The following is a 21,103-nucleotide window of genomic DNA, read 5'->3' as shown; positions in this document are numbered from 1 at the left end:
TGAAGCTCTGCTGACAGACTCCTAGCATTTCTGACAATGAACATGCATGTCTACTTGTAGAAAACTTTCAAGGAGTCAAACACAGAGGGTCATCACTGAAGGACTTGATATTTTTTGACTGAGGAGCCTTAAGTAGTTGCAGGGAGAGGGCAGAAGACTGTGATTGCCATAGACATAGGTGCATCTGAAATTATTTTTCACCAATTATTCTTATTATAGAGGAATATCTATATCTGATTTCCCAATGGGACTATTTATTGATCTCTTTAGCATACATAAAGGCCATCTCATTTGCAAGAAGAGGCGAGACATGTGACTTCTTTATATGCACATTAAAAAAAAAAAAATTCTGAAATGGTGGCATTCCAAAGAATCACAAACACTACTTGGGCAAGCCACAGTTTAATTATTAGGGCTTTTTTACAGGATTTATAATTGCTAAATGGAAAAAAACCACCCAACTTTATTTTTTCAAAAAGTCTATTCTGGTATCACCTCTCTCTCATAGCTTAGTATCAACTTACTGATTTTACAGGGAATTAGTTCATCGTGTTTTAAGCAAGCTGGGGAGAGATGATTGGCAGCACCTGAAGAAGCAAGGATTAGAAGGTCATGCGAAACCACTGGCACTGCATCAAGGGCAGGACAAAGGGCACTTGTCCTTTGATGTTAGAGATGGCACCACAGACAGTGAGGTACACTACTTTTTAACTTGTCCTAGCCACCATGAGGGTTTGTCACTGTTGGGCTCTCTCTACAGAGAGATGGGGTGAGGGAGAGAGTTAATCCTCTGACATGAGATGCTACCCCACCTATAGAAAGTGGGAGTGATGTGTTTCAATCCTAACATAGCCTTTGAAGGCAGGTCTCTCATGCTTCCAAGCAGACTGGTATGAAAAAGCTAAGCATTTGTTCTGAGAAAGGACAGCTGCTGGATCAGACCTCTGCGGTTCTTATAAAAGGGGGGCCAAGTTAGAAGAGTTAATCGGATATAGCTATGTACTGAACTATTTGTATCAAGGATGTTACAGGCATCTGCAATGGTTTCAGGGGTGCGCTAGCTTTTAAAATCACTTAAATCATATACTGGACCTAGTCTTCAAGCACTGCAGTGCTAAGAAACATAGCATGCAGACATTTGGATTGCACTGCTATCTAGTTAGACTTTTTGAGAATGAGATACGTTGGAGCAAGCAAGAGTGTCAGGATCCACAGCAGGGGTTTGTAGCTTTTAGCTATGCAGTAGGAAATACTGGGGTAAAATTGTCATAGGACTTGACTTGACAACTCCAGGTCAGAGGTAGTGCTTTCCTCCACCAGTGCTCCCAGCTAAGGAGGCAGCTTGCACTTTTCATTTATCACTGCCAGGTAAAAGCTGATAAACCCAGTAGGATAATGATTATTACAGTCAGCTGAGAAGGCAGGAAACCTTTGTTTAAACATCTCCTTTATGTAATTTAGAGTGGGGATTCCAACACAGATCTCTTACTTTCTAGTCAAATACATTAATAATTTGGCTGCAGGGTATTTAAGGGTTTTGGCAATCTCACCTGTTGAAACTGTGCTGCTTTCTGTAAAACACTTGTAGGGTAATGGCAGCAAGGGACCCACCAAAGGACGGCCTAAAAGATAAAACACACTAATTAAAAAACACAGCCCTTGCTCCTGTGCAGATTGCCTACTGTGATCCCACTCAATCTCTTCTTTCATCCTGCTTCTCTCCGCCCCTCCCCCCCTGCATAGAGCTTGCTTTAGGAGGAGAGAAGGGGCCAGTACAGAAAGGATCAGGTGGCCTTGTTCCCTTCTTCAGGTATGTTTTCAAGAGAAATCAAATATTGAAAGTTTCAGTGTACAGGCCAGGCCAAGAAGGTCAGGTGTGAGGCTTTCACAGTACCCATCAGTCAAGCCTGGGAGACATGTGGTGCTGTGCAGGAAATGCTGGGTCAGCTGGCTTGTCTCTAGCAAACATAGGTAGTCCCTGACTAGGAACCTAGGCTGGAATTTAAAATGTACCCATCAGGGCTGGACGAATTTCAGCTATTTAAAAATGAGCTGCCTGGGCTTCCCCTCTACCGAAGGATATCAGTAAGCACCTCCAGAAGACAATTCAACTCAACCTACAATACTGCTATTTACTCCACTGACTACAGAGGCAGCCTACACGTTCCGTTTACTGAATTTAGGTGAAATAACTCTCAAGTGTAAAGTATGCCACCAATCTCTTTCAAGACACCTAAGACTTTGTTTGGATAAAGCTATCACTTTATAAAAACACAGAATGGCATTTATTTGATAATAGCTCCCAGCTGTTAGAGCACTGGCACTCTCGGAAGATATGAAAGATTGAGGCAGAGGAGGAATTTTAACTTGCTTCTCCCAAACTCTGGCAGTATGCTTACCACCACTACACATCACCTGCGAAATGTGAGTGAGCAGGGCAGGTACCTGCCAAAAAAGTCCTGCAAGTAAAGCAGGCAGATGAACAGGTGAATCTGGCTAGGGTGCACCTGCAACCCTCAAGACCGCATTTTTCTTCTCTGCTCAGCAGCAAAAATACAGGTTCCTTGAGGGTCTCTACTGGATTAAGAAGAGAGAGGTAGAGATCCTAAGAAACATCTGGGTTCAAGCTGAGAAGGCTTTAATGTGTATCTGAATTTTGGATTCAAACACTTCGCACACCAACTAGACATATAAAATCTTTTGTAGACCCAGCCCTCAAGCACATACTAGAATCAATGACATGTACACATTTTGTGTATGTAACGGATTATTCTTCTACTATTATGGTGTAGAAAAAAGTGGAAATTAAGCTTTAAAACTGCAGTAATCATGAAAATAATTCCTATGAATAAAAATTATTGGTACTCCACATATAACACATTAAGTCCTTTTTATATCTAGTTATCAGTTCTGATACATACCCCTGCATGTGTCCAAAGGCTGTAATCAATCTTACTGTTCACAGTTGATTTACTAATCAGCAGCTTTTAATTTCAATGAAGTGTAATTTACAAACACAGTCAGACTAAAAGAATTCTGAATCAGATCAGATGCAATTGCTTTACATCAGCATCACAATAAATTTACCTGCATACTTGCACTTGATCTGTGGCTATGTTGCTCTCCAAAACAAGCTAATTAATAAAAATGATAAAATCTAATGAACAACATTGACCCACACACTCCTTGTTTGTTTTGAATATAGATGGAGGGAACTAGCAGCACAACACAGAGAACGCTTATCTTATAAACAACAACAAAGAATACCTTCTAAAAAAAGGGAGTCATTACTAGTCATGTCTAGGCATTGTATAGATAGCAGTTTTTAATAGCTGGAATAGGGAAAGACAGAAAGGAATACAGTTTGTATCAGTCAAGACATAGACGGGAATTAAAATAACCCAAAGCATGAAAATTTCAGTGTAAAACACCACAGGTATACTTACATGAAGAAAACGAATGCAAGAGTTGAAACTATGCTATGAGTCTGTCAAAAGAGAAGAAAGCCACAAGCTACTTGGGCTTTTTTCCTAAACACATCCACTAATGAAACCCTCATTAGGCAGTGCAAGTTTGCAACATTGCTTGCTTCACTTCAGGGTGTATATAAGTAAATAGCTGCTTGCACATCCCCAAAACCCATACAACAAATGCACGGTATCCACAATGCTGAGGTAAGAGAATGTAAATAGCTGATGATCTATTTTCTGGCAGTACAGCAGCAATTTGAAAGGAAATGCACTACTGAAGGGCTCTAACTTGACCACAAGAACAAAAGCCAGGTTGTTCTCAGACCCTGCATTCTCTCAGGTTTTGTTCCACTTAGCAGGTGCTCTGTGCAGATTATTCTTCCAGCCAAGTTTTCCAGGAAGAGAGAAAAAAAAATTTTTGGTTTGACAGTCAGTTAAGTATACTATTTCCTTTTATAATACCCTTGTTCAGGAGCCATACGTACATACAAAATTAAGGATTAAGCAGCCCGTTCTCTGCTCAGTTCTGTGACATGCTTCCTAGGGAAGCTGTCACACTCCACAACTGCAGAGAACTGTCCTCAGCTACTGTTAAAAGCTGTTAGCATAGGATTAGGAAATACTCCGGTTAGAAATGCTCTAGAAGATACTTAAAACAACCTTTTGAATAAGCCACTAATATCCAAGGCATCAGCCAACTTTTTTAAGACAAAGGCCAACAACAGATAGGATCAGTAATAGCTTACTAGTCATTGCATTAAAATACTGATAATCATGCTATATTGCCTTCTGCAGAGCTTGTGGTGGTAGATCAACACCTTTGAACAAAAGTAAGCTCTTACAGATATGATGGCCAGCTTCTGTATACACTAAACATATACATATTTAAAGCTCCCTTTGCTTTCTACAGTCGTTTCCACAAAGCATTTCAGTGATGTATCTACCACCTAAGATTGCTCCCCACGTACCTCAAATTCTAGCTGTAACACAAGCTTAGCAAAACAACACTCAAAGTTGTGTTTATTCGGTCTATCTTTCTTGGTACGTATCTGACTTGTTTTAAGTTTTGGCACTTCCAATTTACCTTCACGCTGTGTGATTAGCCCTGCAGTTGAAATATTACAGTTACCATGTATACTTAGCAGATCATCTTGTTAACCAAAGTTCTGTAATCTTATGGACACTTCTGTATCACTTATTCTTTCAATGCCACAATCTCTTCTTCAGTTTTACAGAAAGCAATTTTCTCTTCCAGGATTCTTCTGGTCTGAGAGTTCTCCAGTAACTTTACAAGAGGATTTTCATAACGCCTCTCAAGATGGATGCAGCAGTATCAGATCACTGTGTTAAAGCTCTATTAAATATCTCTGCAAACACTGCAAAAAAACTGTACAAGCGGGATCCTGAGGGGATGGTTCCTGCTGTTGGTTTCCCATACACAGTCTCTTAATAAACTGGCCTGGTTTGCAGCTGCTGGTCATAAATTTCACTACACAGCTTATTTAGCAGAGGAGAAACAAGCATCTGCAAGGAAGTACAACGACTGTACTCAGCACATTCCTATCCAACAAGTGATGGCTAGGAAACAAATTGGGGCTTTGTTTATAGATTGCCTGCCCAGTACGTGGCCCACGTCCCCAATTTCTCTGCACCCCACCAGGGGTCACTAACACCACATTACAGACGTTCCTCAGCAGGGTAGGCAACTTTATTCTATCATAATTTAAAGTATTTACACACAGCACAGCCACTCTTTTACACAAACATATACTTACTGGTATATTCATGAACCACATCTAAAAGGTTTTGCAAATACTGACACATTGTTAGGTTTCCAAGCATGGGGGGGGGGGATATCTGTAGCCTTAGAAAAGACAGCCATTTGGAGAGCCTGCAAAAAAAAAAGTATTCCCTCTAAGCTTAAGTTCTCCCTAAAGACCATTCACTAGCTTCAAAATATCCACATGTTTGGCATTAACTAAAGCTCTCTTGGCGATGGCGGACTTCAAGAATGAACATGTGCAAATAACATTTTCTCAAGAAATCCCACAGCAGGAACAAGAAAATGGAAAACTCTTTAGGGGAATTACTACACTTCTGAAATATTATTTGAGAGGCTCACAACTCAATGCTAGTATACATATATGTATATACATACAGGATCCAGGGACAGAGAAAATTAACTAGTATATGGTGCCTGCCCAATAAGTAACTGCAAGCAACACTAGGTTCATCCATCAGCTTTCAGCCATGAGAACTTTAAATTCAGAGCATTGATGAGGAAGTTCAGCCACAAAAATAGGGAGAAGCCTGTCACCATCAGGTGAAACCACAGGAGCCACATTATCAGACGTATCATAAATCCACAAGTCTAACTCATCTGGAACAGCACCATCAGACAGCACAGACAGAACAAGCTGCCAATAGTCTAGTCTAAAATAAATTTTTACCTTCAGCCTTAAGTCAGTTCTGACTACTTTTATCTCAAGTATTCCCAGAATAACACCTGTATGCAGTTACACATCCATACAGGGAATTAATTAGTTTCTTTGAGAAGACTACTGCTGTCCTTACCAGTCAACGGTCCCTAACCTTGCCAGAAGAATCTTCATTAAAAACTAGGAGCTTTCATTCCATGAATAAACTCCATCTCCCTCCACCAAGGCAAACACTAGCTCAAGTTTGCTTAACAAAGGCAAATGCTATTTGAGTCTTATTCAGATAGCACTTCTGAGACTGGACTGATATGTTAGATGAACAGTTTTAAGAGTGAAATAAGCCCATCTTGGAGCTGGGTTTATTGTAGCATGTATAAAAGCTTCCACTTCTTGCAGCAGACTAAGGCACTAAGTAAAACCAACGTTCAGGCCACCAAATCATTCTTCTCGTAGCTCCTCAGTAATAGTCAGAGCCTGCAGCCTCACTCTGCTCCTCCTTCTGAATGTATAAGATAAAATTAGCACCTAAGCAAGGGACAGAATTCAGGCTTGTGATTTCTCCAGTCCATCTTGGAGAATGACTTAACCCTCCACGTTAGAGGCAGCTGCAATAGTTACCTTACATGCTTACACAACTAGACCATTAATGTCTTTTAAAATGATCTTTCCACTGGTTCTATAAAGCTACATAAGTCTCACTCCAACGCATTCCCTTTTCTTCTTTTGAAACTCATGCCATGAAACTAGGAAATGTCAGAATTACAAAGAAGGTTCTGTAATTCATGTTATCCAAGATGGTCATCTGAGCTAATGGGAAGCACTTCACTCTCTCCCTCCAAAGAAGGGATGGCCATTTGTTTGAGGGACAGAATACAACTCCATTCTTAATAATTTTAACTAGTGAACCCAGCAAATCACCAATGTCATTACAGGACAAGAGACATGCTGTCTCTAGAGTAAGAGAAATGATAGGAAAAAACCACAAACTAATCCAATTAAAAAAATCGGTTAAACCAAGTAGTACTTAGAGGGAACACTGAGTATTGTATGCACGTTTATGTAGGTGTAATACATAGTTACTCAGATACACACATAAATATTTAATATATAAAAAATAAAGTGCTTTCTATCAGGTCCCAATGCAGGGACATTATAAAACATTTCACCAACTGCAGAACAAATAGGTACAAAGAATACTACATCAAACATACACGAAAACAGTTAACACAGTATGTACAATCTGGTGGGTGTCCCAAGACAAAACACCCCTTCATATACATGATATATACATATATACTCATCTTTACTCAATATATTATGACAATATATATTTCAAAACTTTGTTATAGACAACAAAACCTACAAAAACACAAGAAGGATCAAGCACACAAGTCCAAGACCAACAAAGAATTTGCTACCCTTGCCCACACCACCACCTCCATTGCTGGGAAAGATATGCCAGTGCTCTTTTCTGGGGTGCAGTGCCTCCACATCCTGCAAGGCACTGTGAGCAGCAGCCGTGAAGTTAGCGTCACCAGTGGTGAGCAGGTCAAATACACATGAGTAAAAATAGATGTCCTTCACCAGCATCTTCTCATGGCATTTGGTGGTGGCAGTTTCCAGCGTGTACACTGACCAGGGATGAGTAGCACCACCCTGAGGGAGCAACTGCCCCATCACAGGCAATGGTAAGTGGCCACTATCATCAATACGTTCAGTTGAAGGGCAACCGTTCACACACAGCTGCAGATCCTGGCTCTCCTCGTAGGCCATGACCAACTCTTGAGGCATGCGAATGGCCAATGTTAAGTAGTGCCCAAGCTGGCGTATATACACCGTGGTCCCAATGTACTTGGCATGCATTTCGACATATTTGCCACTGACTTTCTCCACAATTCGCAAGCTCTTGGTGTTCCCATCACCTCCACTTGTTGTACCATCAACAAAAGCTGCAGGCAAGTCATCAGTCACTGCTTGATATACTTTCTGATCTGTACAGTCTTGGTATGATTTAAAGATAATAGTTATCTGGGGGAGGAGGGGAGGGAGGAGGAAAAAAAAAAAGCAAAGTTAGTGGAAAAAAGTCATCATTTCAATCCCTTTTCCATTTTGCAGCTGAACATATCTGGGACTGCCACTAGGTCAGAGCTCAATAGCTGTCCCCAATTAATGCCTAAAGGAAAACAGTCTGTACACATGCTTAAAGCAGTATTTTACCAGATGGCAATTGTTATATTTGTTCTTAGGTTGGCCTGGAAGCAAGACTATTAGCATGTGGCAACTAGGTCAGGAAAGGAAAAGGCTTTATATTTAATTAAGCATCACAGCTCCCTCCTGCCTGATGGTTTCTTGAAACTTCAGCATGCATCCTGCAGTCACAGAGAAGTGTAAGTGCCAAGTAATTCCCACAATGCTAGCCGCTATGGCAAAACCAGAATAAGACTGTATGGAATCACGGAAAGGTACAAGAGAACTCAGCTTCCCCAACTCACAATATTCTCATCACTCCTTTTACAGTGACTGTATGACCCTTGTCGGTGTACTGTACACTTGTTGGATGTGTTGCCAGTATTAGCTGTGTGAGACTACTTTAAAACCACTGATGTATTTAGTGCTTTATCAGCTATCAACAGAACAGGCAGAGAGATGAGAGATGCATGACCAGAAGAACAACTAGTCAAATAACTGCTTAGGGCTCCTGGATCCTAGGAACTGGGAGATTTGGTACGTCCAATCCACTGTTGCTAGAAAATGCGCCCATGGAGAAACAAAGCAAGACTGAAAGATACTTGAAGACATGCCTTGGAAGAATGACTTCCAACACAGAAACCAGGAGCACAAAGCAATTACTTGTCCTTTCAAGATTAAGACTGGCCTTTTAAACCTTTACACTTATTTGAATAAGCCGCAAGAAAAAGAGCAGGTCCTCCTGTCTTACTTGAAGGGAGTAATTAGGCTATTTGGCAGACCAAGTTTGGAACATCTCGTGGCTTTTCCTAAAATGAAAAGTATAATGAGGAATAACTTATAAATATCAGAAACAGATATGCTACTTCCTTTACAGTTTCAGAGGGGAGTGACTTCTTGAAAAGGTCAAAGGGAATTTTGCACCACGAATAGCTACTTTAGTAATTATTTTCATCATTGACTGATTACATCAAAATTACTTACAGTCTATGATTTAAGCAGTCTGCTACAAGATTCAGAGTACTCCAAAACGTATAAGAAGGCATTTTCAATCTAACATTACACTTTTTCCTTAAAATCTACTCTATAGCAACCTCACATTTTAATTTCAGTTAACCAGCACATTTCTGCACAACAGCTTTTCTTTCATGCCCCTCTGCTTTGAAGTAAGAGCTAGAGGTTAAATAAAACAGCTGATTACAGACAATCCGAATAAAACCTCTACCCTCATTAGCCTCACTTCTCCATACAAGTTGTATAAGACAAAAGTCTTCCCTTCTCCCTCCTCCCATTACAACAACTCCTCCTTTGGAGTATGCAGACATACCCTAAACAGTATTACATCAGTTTTCAATGTTTGGTTTGTCCCAGTTGGTTGACATTCTGTCAGTCTTTCTGTCTGTCTCACACACACAGACAATACTTGCTATTTTGATTTCATATGTTCCCACTGGTGCTGTCTGACTGGAATTTTCCAATGGTTTTTCTTTTCATTAATCAGTTACACAGCTAGCTTGAGACCATCTGTAGTCAAGTAATTTAGTAAACTTGATGTCTGTGGGCCACAGCTAAGCTTGAATGCCTATGCCCAAAATCCAGAAAATGCACAAGTGCCCTTGTTGCTGTAAAGGCCACTCTATGCTTAGTGAAGTAAGCTCAGCAACCCAGAGAAGAGAAACCTGAGATCTGTCAAGCAATTAGTATTTCTGCATATAATCCAGAGCCTCATGCAGTAAATCAGGTCTTATATTTAATATAACACAGTTTCGATGAAACAGACTTGTATCTTAGCCTGCTCAGACAAAGAAGCATTCCTGCTTCCTCAAGCACATTTGCTTTGCTCTGCAAGGAAAGAATGATTTACATTTCAACAGAAGTAAAGCTCTAAATCTGCGCAGCACCTGAACAAGTCTGGAGTCAAAAAGAGTTAATGGTTTTAATGAGACACAGAACTGGCTACTTGATAAAGCAGTTAAGCAAGGCAACTGGCAAAATTTATCAGGAAGCAGCCACCAAACTATTCTCTCCAAAGCTCCCTCCTCTACAAGAATGAAATGCACACAGTTTCAGAGACAGAGAGGGAGAACAGAAGCTGTCACCCTAACACAAGATCAGCAATAACATTGCACACTGAATGAGGGCTGAACAACTATTAAGTGAACGAAGGCCTCCACAGAGCTTGCAAGGATGGTCCAAACAGAGAATCAACAGAGACCATTAAGACTTTCCAAGGACATACTCATATTTAAACACTGCGGCTCAGGACATTAGGTTTGGATACTGTGGTTTAGGTCGTGTGACATCCATCTAATCCATAGGCCAGATCAGTAAAACCAGAGTTCTATAAGGTCCTTCCCTTCTCACCCACTCCTACCTCAATCTCATGCCCTGGTACTGAGGGATACTCAAGACCTTGTTGCAAGGGGAGATGAAACAAATTTCACTGAAAAGCCTTCTCTGTTTAAGTTCTCAAGGTAACAGAAAGCATTAAAGAGTGAAAAAGGTTATTTCAAACAAATTTAACATGTGCCCATGTACTTATAGTACTTTCTACACTCTGGCTGGGTTGTAAGAAAGCCCCCACAAAGCTGCTCATGTGTCGCTGTTTACGGACTAGAAACTAGCTGCCCTCTCTAAACCTAGGAAAGAAAAATCCAAATGCCAGAATCTTCAGATGAAGAAAGTTCTTTTGAAAGTATCAGTATCTGAGCCTTGTTCTCTGGGCACATACAAAGCTCTTAAGCTACTGCAGTGAGGAGCCTTAAAAGATGAAAATAGGTTGTTCCAGAGACTTATCTGAAGATACAATATACAATCAGCTATACGAAGAGTACTAAAAACAAACAAAAAACCCCACACATTCAATCTGCACTTGAAATACTTCATTTTGGACTTCATCGTCCCACTCCTACTGATGCCAGTAACATCATCCTCACTGAGTGTACTGATCACAAAGATTACTTAAATCCCACTGCAGATGCAAAGCCTTTCAAGGATGGTGTTACTGAGATGCCAAAGTGAAGTTTCTAGACCACCTTCATGTATCTCTAGAAGGTGCCTGGCTTGTGTGCCTTAAAAGCAACACTTTCAACTGTGAGTTCTCGTACTGGTTCTCACTAGTAGATATGACTGTATGTTGCTATTTTACTATACATTTAATAGAATCATAGAATCACTTAGGTTGGAAAAGACCCTTAAAATCATTGAGTCCAACTGTTAACCTAACACTACCAAGTCCACCACTAAACCACGTCCCTAAGTTCCACATCTACATGTCCAACCACTTCCCTGGGCAGCCTGTTCCAATGCTTGACAACCCTTTTGGTGAAGAAGTTTTTCCTAATATCCAATCTAAACCTCCCCTGGCACAACTTGAGGCTGTTTCCTCTCATCCTATCACTTGTTACTTGGGAAAGGAGACCGACACCCACCTCGCTACAACCTCCTTGCAGGTAGTTGTAGAGAGTGATGAGGTCTCCCCTCAGCCTCCTTTTCCCCAGACTAAACAACCCCAGTTCCCTCAGCCGCTCCTCATAAGACTTGTGCTCTAGATCCTTCACCAGCTTTGTTGCCCTTCTTTGGACATGCTCCAGCACCTCAACGTCCTTCTTGTAGTGAGGGGCCCAAAACTGAACACAGTATTCATGGTGTGGCCTCACCAGTGCTGAGTACAGGGGGACGATCATGTCCCTACTCCTGCTGGCCACACTATTTCTGATACAAGCCAGGATGCCATTGGCCTTCTTGGCCACCTGGGCACACTGCCAGCTCATGTTCAGCCGGCTGTCAACCAGCACCCCCAGGTCCTTTTCCACCAGGCAGCTTTCCAACCATTCTTCCCCAAGCCTGTAGTGTTGCATGGGGTTGTTGTGACCCAAGTGCAGGACCCGGCACTTAGCCATCAATCCAGCCTGTCCAGATCCCTCTGTAGAGCCTTTCTACCCTCAAGCAGATCAACACTCCCGCCCAGCGTGGTCTCATCTGCAAACTTACTGAGGGTACACTTGATCCCCTCATCCAGATCACTGATAAAGATGTTAAACAGAACTGGCCCCAATACTGAGCCCCGGGGAACACCACTAGTGACCAGCCACCAACTGGATTTAACTCCATTCACCACCACTCCTTGGGCCCGGCCATCCAGCCAGTTTTTCACCCAGTGAAGAGTACGCCCATCCAAGCCATGAGCAGCCAGTTTCTCCAGGAGAATGCTGTGGGAAATGGTGTCAAAGGCTTTACTAAAGTCCAGGTAAACAACATCCACAGCCTTTCCTTCATCCACTATGCGGGTCATCTTGTTGTAGAAGGAGATCAGGTTAGTCAAGCAGGACCTGCCATTCATAAACCCATGCTGACTGGACCTGATCACCTAGTTGTCCTGTACATGCTCCGTGATGGAACTCAAGATGATTTGCTCCATAATCTTCCCTAGCACTGAGGTCAGACTGACAGGCCTGTAGTTCCCCAGACCCTCCTTCTGACCCTTCTTGTAGATGGGTGTCACATTTGCTAACCTCCAGTCAACTAGGACCTCCCCGGTTAGCCAGGACTGCTGATAAATGATTGAAAGTGTCTTGGTGAGCACTTCTACCACCTCCCTCAGTACCCTTGGGTGGATCCCATCTGGCCCCATAGATTTGTATGTGTCTAAGTGGTGTAACAGGTCACTAACCATTTCCCCTTGGATTATGGGGACTTCATTGTGCTCCCCATTCCTGTCTTCCACCTCAGGGGGCTGGGTACCCCGAGAACAACTGGTCTTACTCTTAAAGACTGAGGCAAAGGCGGCATTAAGTACCTCAGCCTTTTCCTCAGCCTTTGTCACTATGTTTCCCCCCACATCCAACAAAGGATGGAGATTCTCCTTAGCCCTCCTTTTGTTGTTAATGTATTTATAGAAACACTTTGTATTGTCTTTTACAGCAGTAGCCAGATTAAGTTCTAGCTGGGCTTTGGCCCTTCTAATTTTCTCCCTGCATAACCTCACGACATGCTTGTAGTCCTCCTGGGTTGCCTGCCCCTTCTTCCAAAGGTCATAAACTCTCCTTTTTTCCCTGAGTTCCAGCCAAAGCTCTCTGTTCAGCCAGGCCGGTTGTCTTCCCCACCGGCTCATCTTTCAGCACATGGGGATGGACTGCTCCTGCGCCTTTAAGATTTCCTTCCTGAAGAATGTCCAGCCTTCCTGGACTCCTTTGCCCTTCAGGACTGCCTCCCAAGGGACTCTGTCAGCCAGGCCCCTAAACAGGCTAAAGTCTGCCCTCTGGAAGTCCAAGGCAGCAGTTCTGTTAACCACATTCCTTAGTTCGCCAAGAATCAAAAACTCTATCATTTCATGATTGCTATGCCCAAGATGGCCTCCAACCATCACATCACCCACAGATCCTTCTCTGTTTGCAAACAACAGGGCCAAGCGGGGCACCTTCCCTTGTTGGCTCACTCACCAGCTGCGTCAGGAAGTTGTCTTCCACACACTCCAGGAACCTCCCAGACTGCTTCCTCTCTGCTGTATTGTATTTCCAGCAGATATCTTGTAAGTTGAAGTTCCCCACGAGAACAAGGGCTAGCGATCGTGAGACTTCTCCCAGTTCCTTATAGAATATTTCGTCTGCCTCTTCATCCTGGTTGGGTGGTCTATAACAGACTCCCACCATGATACCTGCCTTCTCGGCCTTTCCCCCGATTCTTACCCATGAACACTCAACCCTTTCATCGCCATCATCAAGCTCTAGACAGTCTAAACATTCCCTAACGTACAGGGCAACCCCACCCCCTCTCCTTCCTTGCCTATCCCTTCCGAAGAGTTTATAGCCATCCATTGCAGCATGCCAGTTGTGCAAGTCACCCCACCATGTTTCCATGACTGCAACTATATCATAGTTTTCCAGCTGCACAATGGCTTCCTGCTCCTCCTGTTTGTTGCCCATGCTGCGTGCATTGGTGTAGGTGCACTTCAGTTGGGCTATTGATCCTGCCACCTTTTTCTGGGGAGAAGCCCTAGTTCCAATGTGACTGTTCCCAGGTGCTTCCGTGGTTTCTAACGCATCAACAACCCTTGCACCTTTGCTGCCACATGGATCTCCATCCCCTACCCCCACTGAGATGGCCAAGGTGCTGCGGGCATTAGTATAGAGACATTTCTAAATGTTCTCTAGTGTACTCAGTGCATCGTGGAGCAGACTAAAGGACCTCACTAACACACCGTCCCTCAAACACTGGCATGCCACTCCATGGCTTATCACTAATGAGCCTGGTTTTATCCCCTTCCCCCTTCAAGTCTCGTTTAAAGCTCTTTCAATGAGCCCTGCTAACTCTTGTGCAAAGATCCTTTCCCCGCTTTGAGAAAGGTGTACCCCATCTGCTGCCAGCAGGCCTGGTGTCGTGTAGACCGATGCATCATGAAAAAAACTAAAATTCTGCTGGTGACACCAGTCATGGAGCCAGATATTGATCTGCTGGGTCTTCCTGTTTCTTCCAACACCATTCCCTGCAAGTGAAAGGATAGAGGAAAAAACTACTTGTGCTCCTGATCCCTTAACCAGTCGTCCCAAGACCCTGAAGTCTCTTTTGATCACTGACTTCTTATTGCAACTTCATTGCTGCCTACATGGAAAAGCAATAATGGGTAATAATCTGAGGGCTGTACCAGGGTAGGAAGTTTTCTTTTCACATCTTTAACCTGGTCTAGCCCTCCCACAACAAGACACAAATCCAACTCCTGTATCTATAAATGCAATTTCAGGCATTCAAGTCTTCTACACCTACCACAGGCAAAATTCCTGAGGAAAGCATTCAGACAAAACCTGCCTAAGAATCAGACTTCATCCAGATATTAAAAAACACAGGTATGAGATACCACATGCAAGAAGGTGACACTACTTACTGAACAGGCAGTGACTCTGGAAAAATCTGAAGGTTGTTGTTTTTTCTTTTGTTTTGGTTGTTGGTTTTGTTTTTTTTTTTTAACATAGAAGGACAGATTTTGATCTTGCCTAGTTTTACTCATAATTTTACTGTAATAGTCCCCAAGTCCATTTTCCTCCCCAGACATATGTCGTGACTGGGTTGTACTTTCAGGCAAGGGCTTGTATCACCATGCAATCACCACCACCTCAACACTGCTGAAGACCAAAGATGCTACTAAAATTCACAGATCCACCCCGTCCTCCCCAGTTACTACTCCAAGCACAGATGACCACGATACATGTCTTGGAAAGGTTACAGTCAGCATTCAGGTACATAACACGGAAAGCTAGTTAGAGAAGCAGGGAACATTGATTACAAGTATGTTACATAAGTATTTAACAACTGAATACCCAACCAGTGGAATATGTGCACTGAAAGAGAATCTCCACAATGTTTCTTATGACATTAGATTTTGCTACTGAGCATTCCTTTTCCTAACAGAGAGCAGCAGGGAAGCAGATGAGATCCCACAGTGGATCTAGTGACGCGCCTGTAAGTCTGCATAAAGCGCAGTAGGTCAGGCAGACTGCTGAGATGGCACTCTGATGCAGCTGAAGAAACACCTTGCTATTCATGCTTCTCAGCTTTATCTTCAGCATAAGCCTGCATGACCTACCTGATGCCTAGCATCATGAGAAAACATTCAGGTGCTCTCCTTATGTACCATTTCAGTCTATGAGAAAACACAGGGAAGGATATTTAAAGAAAAACACAGACCTCATGATTTACTAATGATTTCATCAAGCACTGGAGGTTAGGTAGGAGATGTTTCACCGGGAGGTTTTATGATACTAGACCAGTGGTCTATCAAATATCCCTGGGAAGCCTGCAAAGGACTTAACAAGTGATCTATGAAAGGCAGCTATTAGAAGTTCATAGGTAGATAACTGCATAGCATACATGATATTTCTAAAGGGGTCTTGCAATGCCATCCAAAGGCTTTTAGAGTTCATACATACATATAGGAAATTTTAAACTTGAATGCATTAAATAACCTTCCAATCACCAACTGAAAATGTCACAGCTTCCCTTTCCCGAGGCCTGCAACAGGTGTGAAGCATGTGAGTTTATCACAGAAACCAAGCATCACTCATCACCTATTGAAAAATGGCCTATGCCAAAAGGTGGAAGTAGAGATATTTAATAGGGAAAATCATAAGGACTCGTTGCAAAATTTTGATTCAGTAGCCTCATTTCAAGTTACATCACGGGCTAGTTCCTTCTTCTATGCATAGCAGGTCTTTTGGGATGAAACAAAACTGAGTCCAGAGAAGGGCAACAAAGCTGGTGAAGGGTCTGGAGAACAAGCGTTATGAGGAGCAGCTGAGGGAACTGGGGTGGTTTAGCCTGGAGAAAGGAGGCTGAAGGGAGACCTTATCGCGCTCTACAACTACCTGAAAGGAGACTGTAGCGAGGTGGGTGTCAGTCTCTTCTCCCAAGTAACTAGCGATAGGATGAGAGGAAATGGCCTCAAGTTGTGCCAGGGGAGGTTTAGATTGGACATGAGGAAAAATTTCTTCACTGGAACAATGGTTAAACATTGGAACAGGCTGCCCAGGGAAGTGGTTGAGTCCCCATCCCTGGAGGTATTTAAAAGACGTGTAGATGAGGCACTTTAGGGACATGGTTTAATAGGCATGGTGGTGTTGGGTTGACGGTTGGACTCAATGATCTTAGAGGTCTTTTGCAACCTTAATGATTCTATTCTATGATTCTATGAAAGGCGTGTTGCAAATGCTAATGACTGCTCAGTCCATCAGACAGCACCAGGCATCCTCCAAAGCAGGATTTCTTCACGTTTCTCTCCATATACCCATGCTTTTGTGGTGCACTATTTGCTGAAGTTGACATAGCTCAAGGACACCAGCAAGAGGTGTATGTGCAAAAGACACTTTGCTTCTTCCATGCATATTGGGGGTGGGGAGAGCATGGGGAGGGCAAACTGTCTGGGGAAGATTTAAGGACTGCATCAGTGATGCTGCTGGGGCCAACTTCTTGGAAGCAAGAACTGCTGGGAGTGTTACAAAACTAAATACAGTAATCCCCCTTCAGCCTGCTGTACTTCAGCCTGCTTCTGTGGTACAGAAGCACCACAAGACATTTTACCATGACACATTCCTATTTCATGTCAGAGGAGAAAATGGGAAAAGAAGGAGGGTGAATTCCATGCACAACAGAGAAATAAAGAGGAAGTCAACCTGAAAACAAGACAGCTCAGTATTAGATGATTTCCAAAAGGAAAGCCAAGATCACTGAGGAAAGCGTTTCTTGAATGTGGTTAAGCAAGGTCACTGTTCATAAATCACTCTAGAAATCAATCTACTATTGATTAATTTCGAAACTACCCAGAACTTGACCATAGTTAAGCATCCTTAATCAAGGGGAACAGTAGCTAAAACATTCCACCTCCTTTTCTCAGGTGGACAGCCCAAGAAGAAAGGTTCCCTCCCTCCCCACAGTGGGACTAACAAGCTTATATGGCAACAAACGGCAAAGTAAAGCCTGTTTAAATGCACAACATGAACATCTAACTCCCATCGCCATGTCTGAGAAAAAACTGCCACTTATAACCATTAATTTACTCTCTGACCTACTGCCCCCAAGAGACCCCCAGAGGCTTTAAAGACATACAGATAAGTGCTACTGAGTATGTATGCATTCTCTCCACCCCCCAAAGGCAGGCGTTGAAGACACTGAAATGTCTGTAACAGTTGTCCAGCAGCCCCACAAACATCACAGACAAGAAAACAGTTTAATGCCTGACAAACTGCCATAGCTTGTCCTACAAAACCACCTCTAGTAAGGCTAGGCTGTCCTGAACACCAGGAAAGAGCATTGTTCACACCAGTGAAGCTCAGTAAGTTTGCAGATGACACCAAGCTGGGCGGGAGTGTTGATCTCCTTGAGGGTAGAAAGGCTCTGCAGAGGGATCTGGACAGGCTGGATCGATGGGCCGAGGCCAACTCTATGAGATTCAACAAGGCAAGTGCTGGGTCCTGCACCTGGGTCACAACAACCCCATGCAACACTACAGGCTTGGGGAAGAATGGCTGGAAAGCTGCCTGGTGGAAAAGGACCTGGGGGTCTTGGGCAACAGCTGGCTGAGCATGAACCGGCAGTGTGCCCTGGCAGCCAAGGCGGCCAACAGCATCCTGGCTTCTATTAGAATAGTGTGGCCAGCAGGAGTAGGGACATGATCGTCCCCCTGTACTCAGCACTGGGGAGGCCACACTGTGAATACTGTGTTCAGTTTTTGGGCCCCTCACTACAAGGAAGATATTGAGGTGCTGGAGCATGTCCAAAGAAGGGCAATGAAGCTGGTGAAGGGTCTGGAGAACAAGTCTTATGAGGAGCGGCTGAGGGAACTGGGGTTGTTTAGCCTGGAGAAAAGGAGGCTGAGGGGAGACCTCATCGCTCTCTACAACTACCTGAAAGGAGGTTGTAGCGAGGTGGGTGTTGGTCTCTTCTCCCAAGTAACAAGTGATAGGATGAGAGGAAACAGGCTCAAGTTGTGCCAGGGGAGGTTTAGATTGGATATTAGGAAAAACTTCTTCACCGAAAGGGTTGTCAGGCATTGAAACAGGCTGCGAGGCAAATGGTTGAGTCACCATCCCCAGAGGTATTTAAAAGATGTGTAGATGTGGCACTTAGTGACATGGTTTAGTGGGACTTGGCAGTGCTAGGTTAATGGTTAGACTTGATGTTCTTAAAGGCCTTTTCCAACCTAAATGATTCTATCACTCTGTGATTCTATGATGTCCTCCAACAAAACTGTAGTATGTACTACTTCTGAGAAATAAAGCCAAATTAATCTTTACCTTAGGCAGAATATCCATAAAGAAGAAAAAACTAATCTCACGTGATCAGTTATCTGATGCTGTTACTTAGAAGAACAACTGAATGGTAACTGGGAGACAAATGCTTTAATATTATTTAAAGGAGACTACGTACACTGTGCTCAGTCTGCAATGACTTCCTGCAAAAGTAGAAACCACGCTGCGAAAGAGATATTTAAATGTTTAACTCTGGGGAAAAAAAACACTTATACCCAATGTTCCCCTACCCTGCTAATACTACCAATTCCCAGGTTCAAAGCTTTATGCCCAGTAAATCCACTACAGTAAAAGCAGTGGTTTTTTCCTTCTCTGTCCTTCCATTCACTCTCTCATCCTCAAGCTATCCACTATGAAACACCTGGATAGGAAAAACTCCATTTCCAATTACTGCAAACAAGAAGGAAAGTTTTCCATAGGCAAGCCTAAGCATCTCTGCCTCATTTGCTATTCAGGGAAAACTACACTAGTGATATCCAGAACACCTGTCACAGCAATGAAAGCCAATAAAGGCTTTGTACCCCTCCAAACAAAGCACACAATAAGTAAAAAAAAATCCCCTTCTATTTAATGCATTCTACAACACCCTTCCTACCTGCTCCCTCTACAGCCCCTTGTAATAGCTATTTATCCTCAGGAAATCCCAAAACAGCTTCCAAGACAGGGGAGCTCTTTATCTATAGCTAGAGAAATCAGACATAAAGATGCCAGCGACCTACCCAAAACTCATACAGGAAGTCTGTCAGAAAGAAAAAGAAAGGAGAGATTCAACTCAGTTTTCCAGCTACTTGGTGATGATCCTTCATTCTCCAACTGAGAGGCCCTAGGATCCTATGCCAAGGGGCACAAGCACATCAGACAAGCTCAAAAAACCCGGAGTTTCAAGTTTCAGCTAGACCACAGACCATACAATAGCTTTGTTCACAGTGAAGAAACAGATGTTGTTACTATGGGCATCACAAATATGCAAAACACCTACAAACAAATTGCCAAGAGCATTTTGTGAATAAATACACAACTCCCACAAGAGGATGTACCCTTCCAATTAAGGAATTACAGGAAGAGTTTTCTTGCTTTTCATACTTTCCTGCCAGATGCGCAGTATGGGGGAAGGGTCAGGGAAACATACTTTCATTCTTCACCTTCTTTTTTAAAATCTCCTCCTGGCATTCTCTTGTCCTTTATGAACTCACTGGATAGCCCTCAGACTGTTGGAGTTACTGAAGTCTTACAGGTTTTGGACAGAGAAGACAACTTACTTTACACACAATGCTCCCTTCATTGCTGATTCCCTTAGAGCTTCGTACACCAAAAAGCTATGATAAATTTGAAGGTAGTAACTACCTCCAAGGCCAAGTGATGGTATGCCCCTTTCAAAAGCACACTGCATACGGGGTGAAGATTAAATATTCTGTCCCTACAGCTTCTCAAATCACTTCCCCTAAAAAAGTACATTCAGGAAGAACTGAATTTTCTACTCTTTTTGTCTTTGCTTTCATTAGGTCTGCTTTAGAGTAGCAGACTAGCCTACTTAAGTAGGCTAGTTAGCAATTTAGTATTTGCTTTGGCTTCTGCACAATTTAAGTTCAGCATAAACCTTTGTTATTATTTCCCATTAAACATCTATCTCAATATATCTGCAATGAAAAAGCAGCAAGACTAACAATGAATAAAATTCTGGAAACTTTTCTTACAAAGAAGGTAGAAGACCTATTTGTATGCTCTTAGTTAGGGAAAAAACACTACATAGATAAAAGTCACTGAACTTCTTTTGGTAGCTCTTTGAAGGTGCCTTAAGCTACCCTGTGGCCAAAATTAGGAAAGTACAGCCAGCAGCAGATAGTCCATCACCACAACTGAAATGGAATACTTGCAGAGAAAAACATTAGAGGAATAAAACTAGCAGTGACAGTGCAGTTTAACAAGCCTTTTCTGTACCTTTTATAGCAGCCTACTCTGTAAAGAAATAAAGGTGTCAAGAGGATGCATTAGAGATATTAAAAAACTTATCTTGCTAAGTTACTTGTACATTCAATCAACCTTCATTTCCTACAAACAGGTATGCTGATAAGTTTGATTACCTGCCAAAGAAAGAAAAAACTCAAGGACTGTACAACATGTAATAGATATTAGAGACATTTCTAATTTCCTAAACCATATATCTTATTTCATTTAATTGCTTCTGCACACTTAGCTGTACTTGTGCAACAGC

At 42.6% G+C, this 21,103-nt stretch overlaps 1 protein-coding gene across 4 annotated transcripts in view; it reads right to left on the bottom strand.

Moving 5' to 3' along the window:
* The window catches only part of RGMB (repulsive guidance molecule BMP co-receptor b), a 34,261-nt gene that overhangs the window by 5,599 nt on the left and 7,559 nt on the right, over positions 1 to 21,103 (bottom strand). For 2 of the 4 annotated variants that reach the window (XM_076361577.1, XM_076361578.1), the window contains exons 4-5: positions 7,327 to 7,936; positions 1,551 to 1,622 (exon numbers count right to left, since the gene is read on the bottom strand). In XM_076361577.1, coding sequence (XP_076217692.1) covers positions 1,551 to 1,622; positions 7,327 to 7,936 — 682 coding nt within the window. Of the gene's footprint in view, positions 1 to 1,550; positions 1,623 to 3,299; positions 7,937 to 21,103 lie in introns of those variants that run through there. The other 2 variants (XM_076361579.1, XM_076361580.1) reach the window with 1 other exon arrangement.

Source organism: Aptenodytes patagonicus, chromosome Z (genome assembly GCF_965638725.1).
Source record: "Aptenodytes patagonicus chromosome Z, bAptPat1.pri.cur, whole genome shotgun sequence".
Lineage (NCBI taxonomy): Eukaryota > Metazoa > Chordata > Aves > Sphenisciformes > Spheniscidae > Aptenodytes > Aptenodytes patagonicus.
The sequence above is the reverse complement of the archived record's forward strand: the minus strand, read 5'-3'. Positions and strand labels throughout refer to the sequence as shown.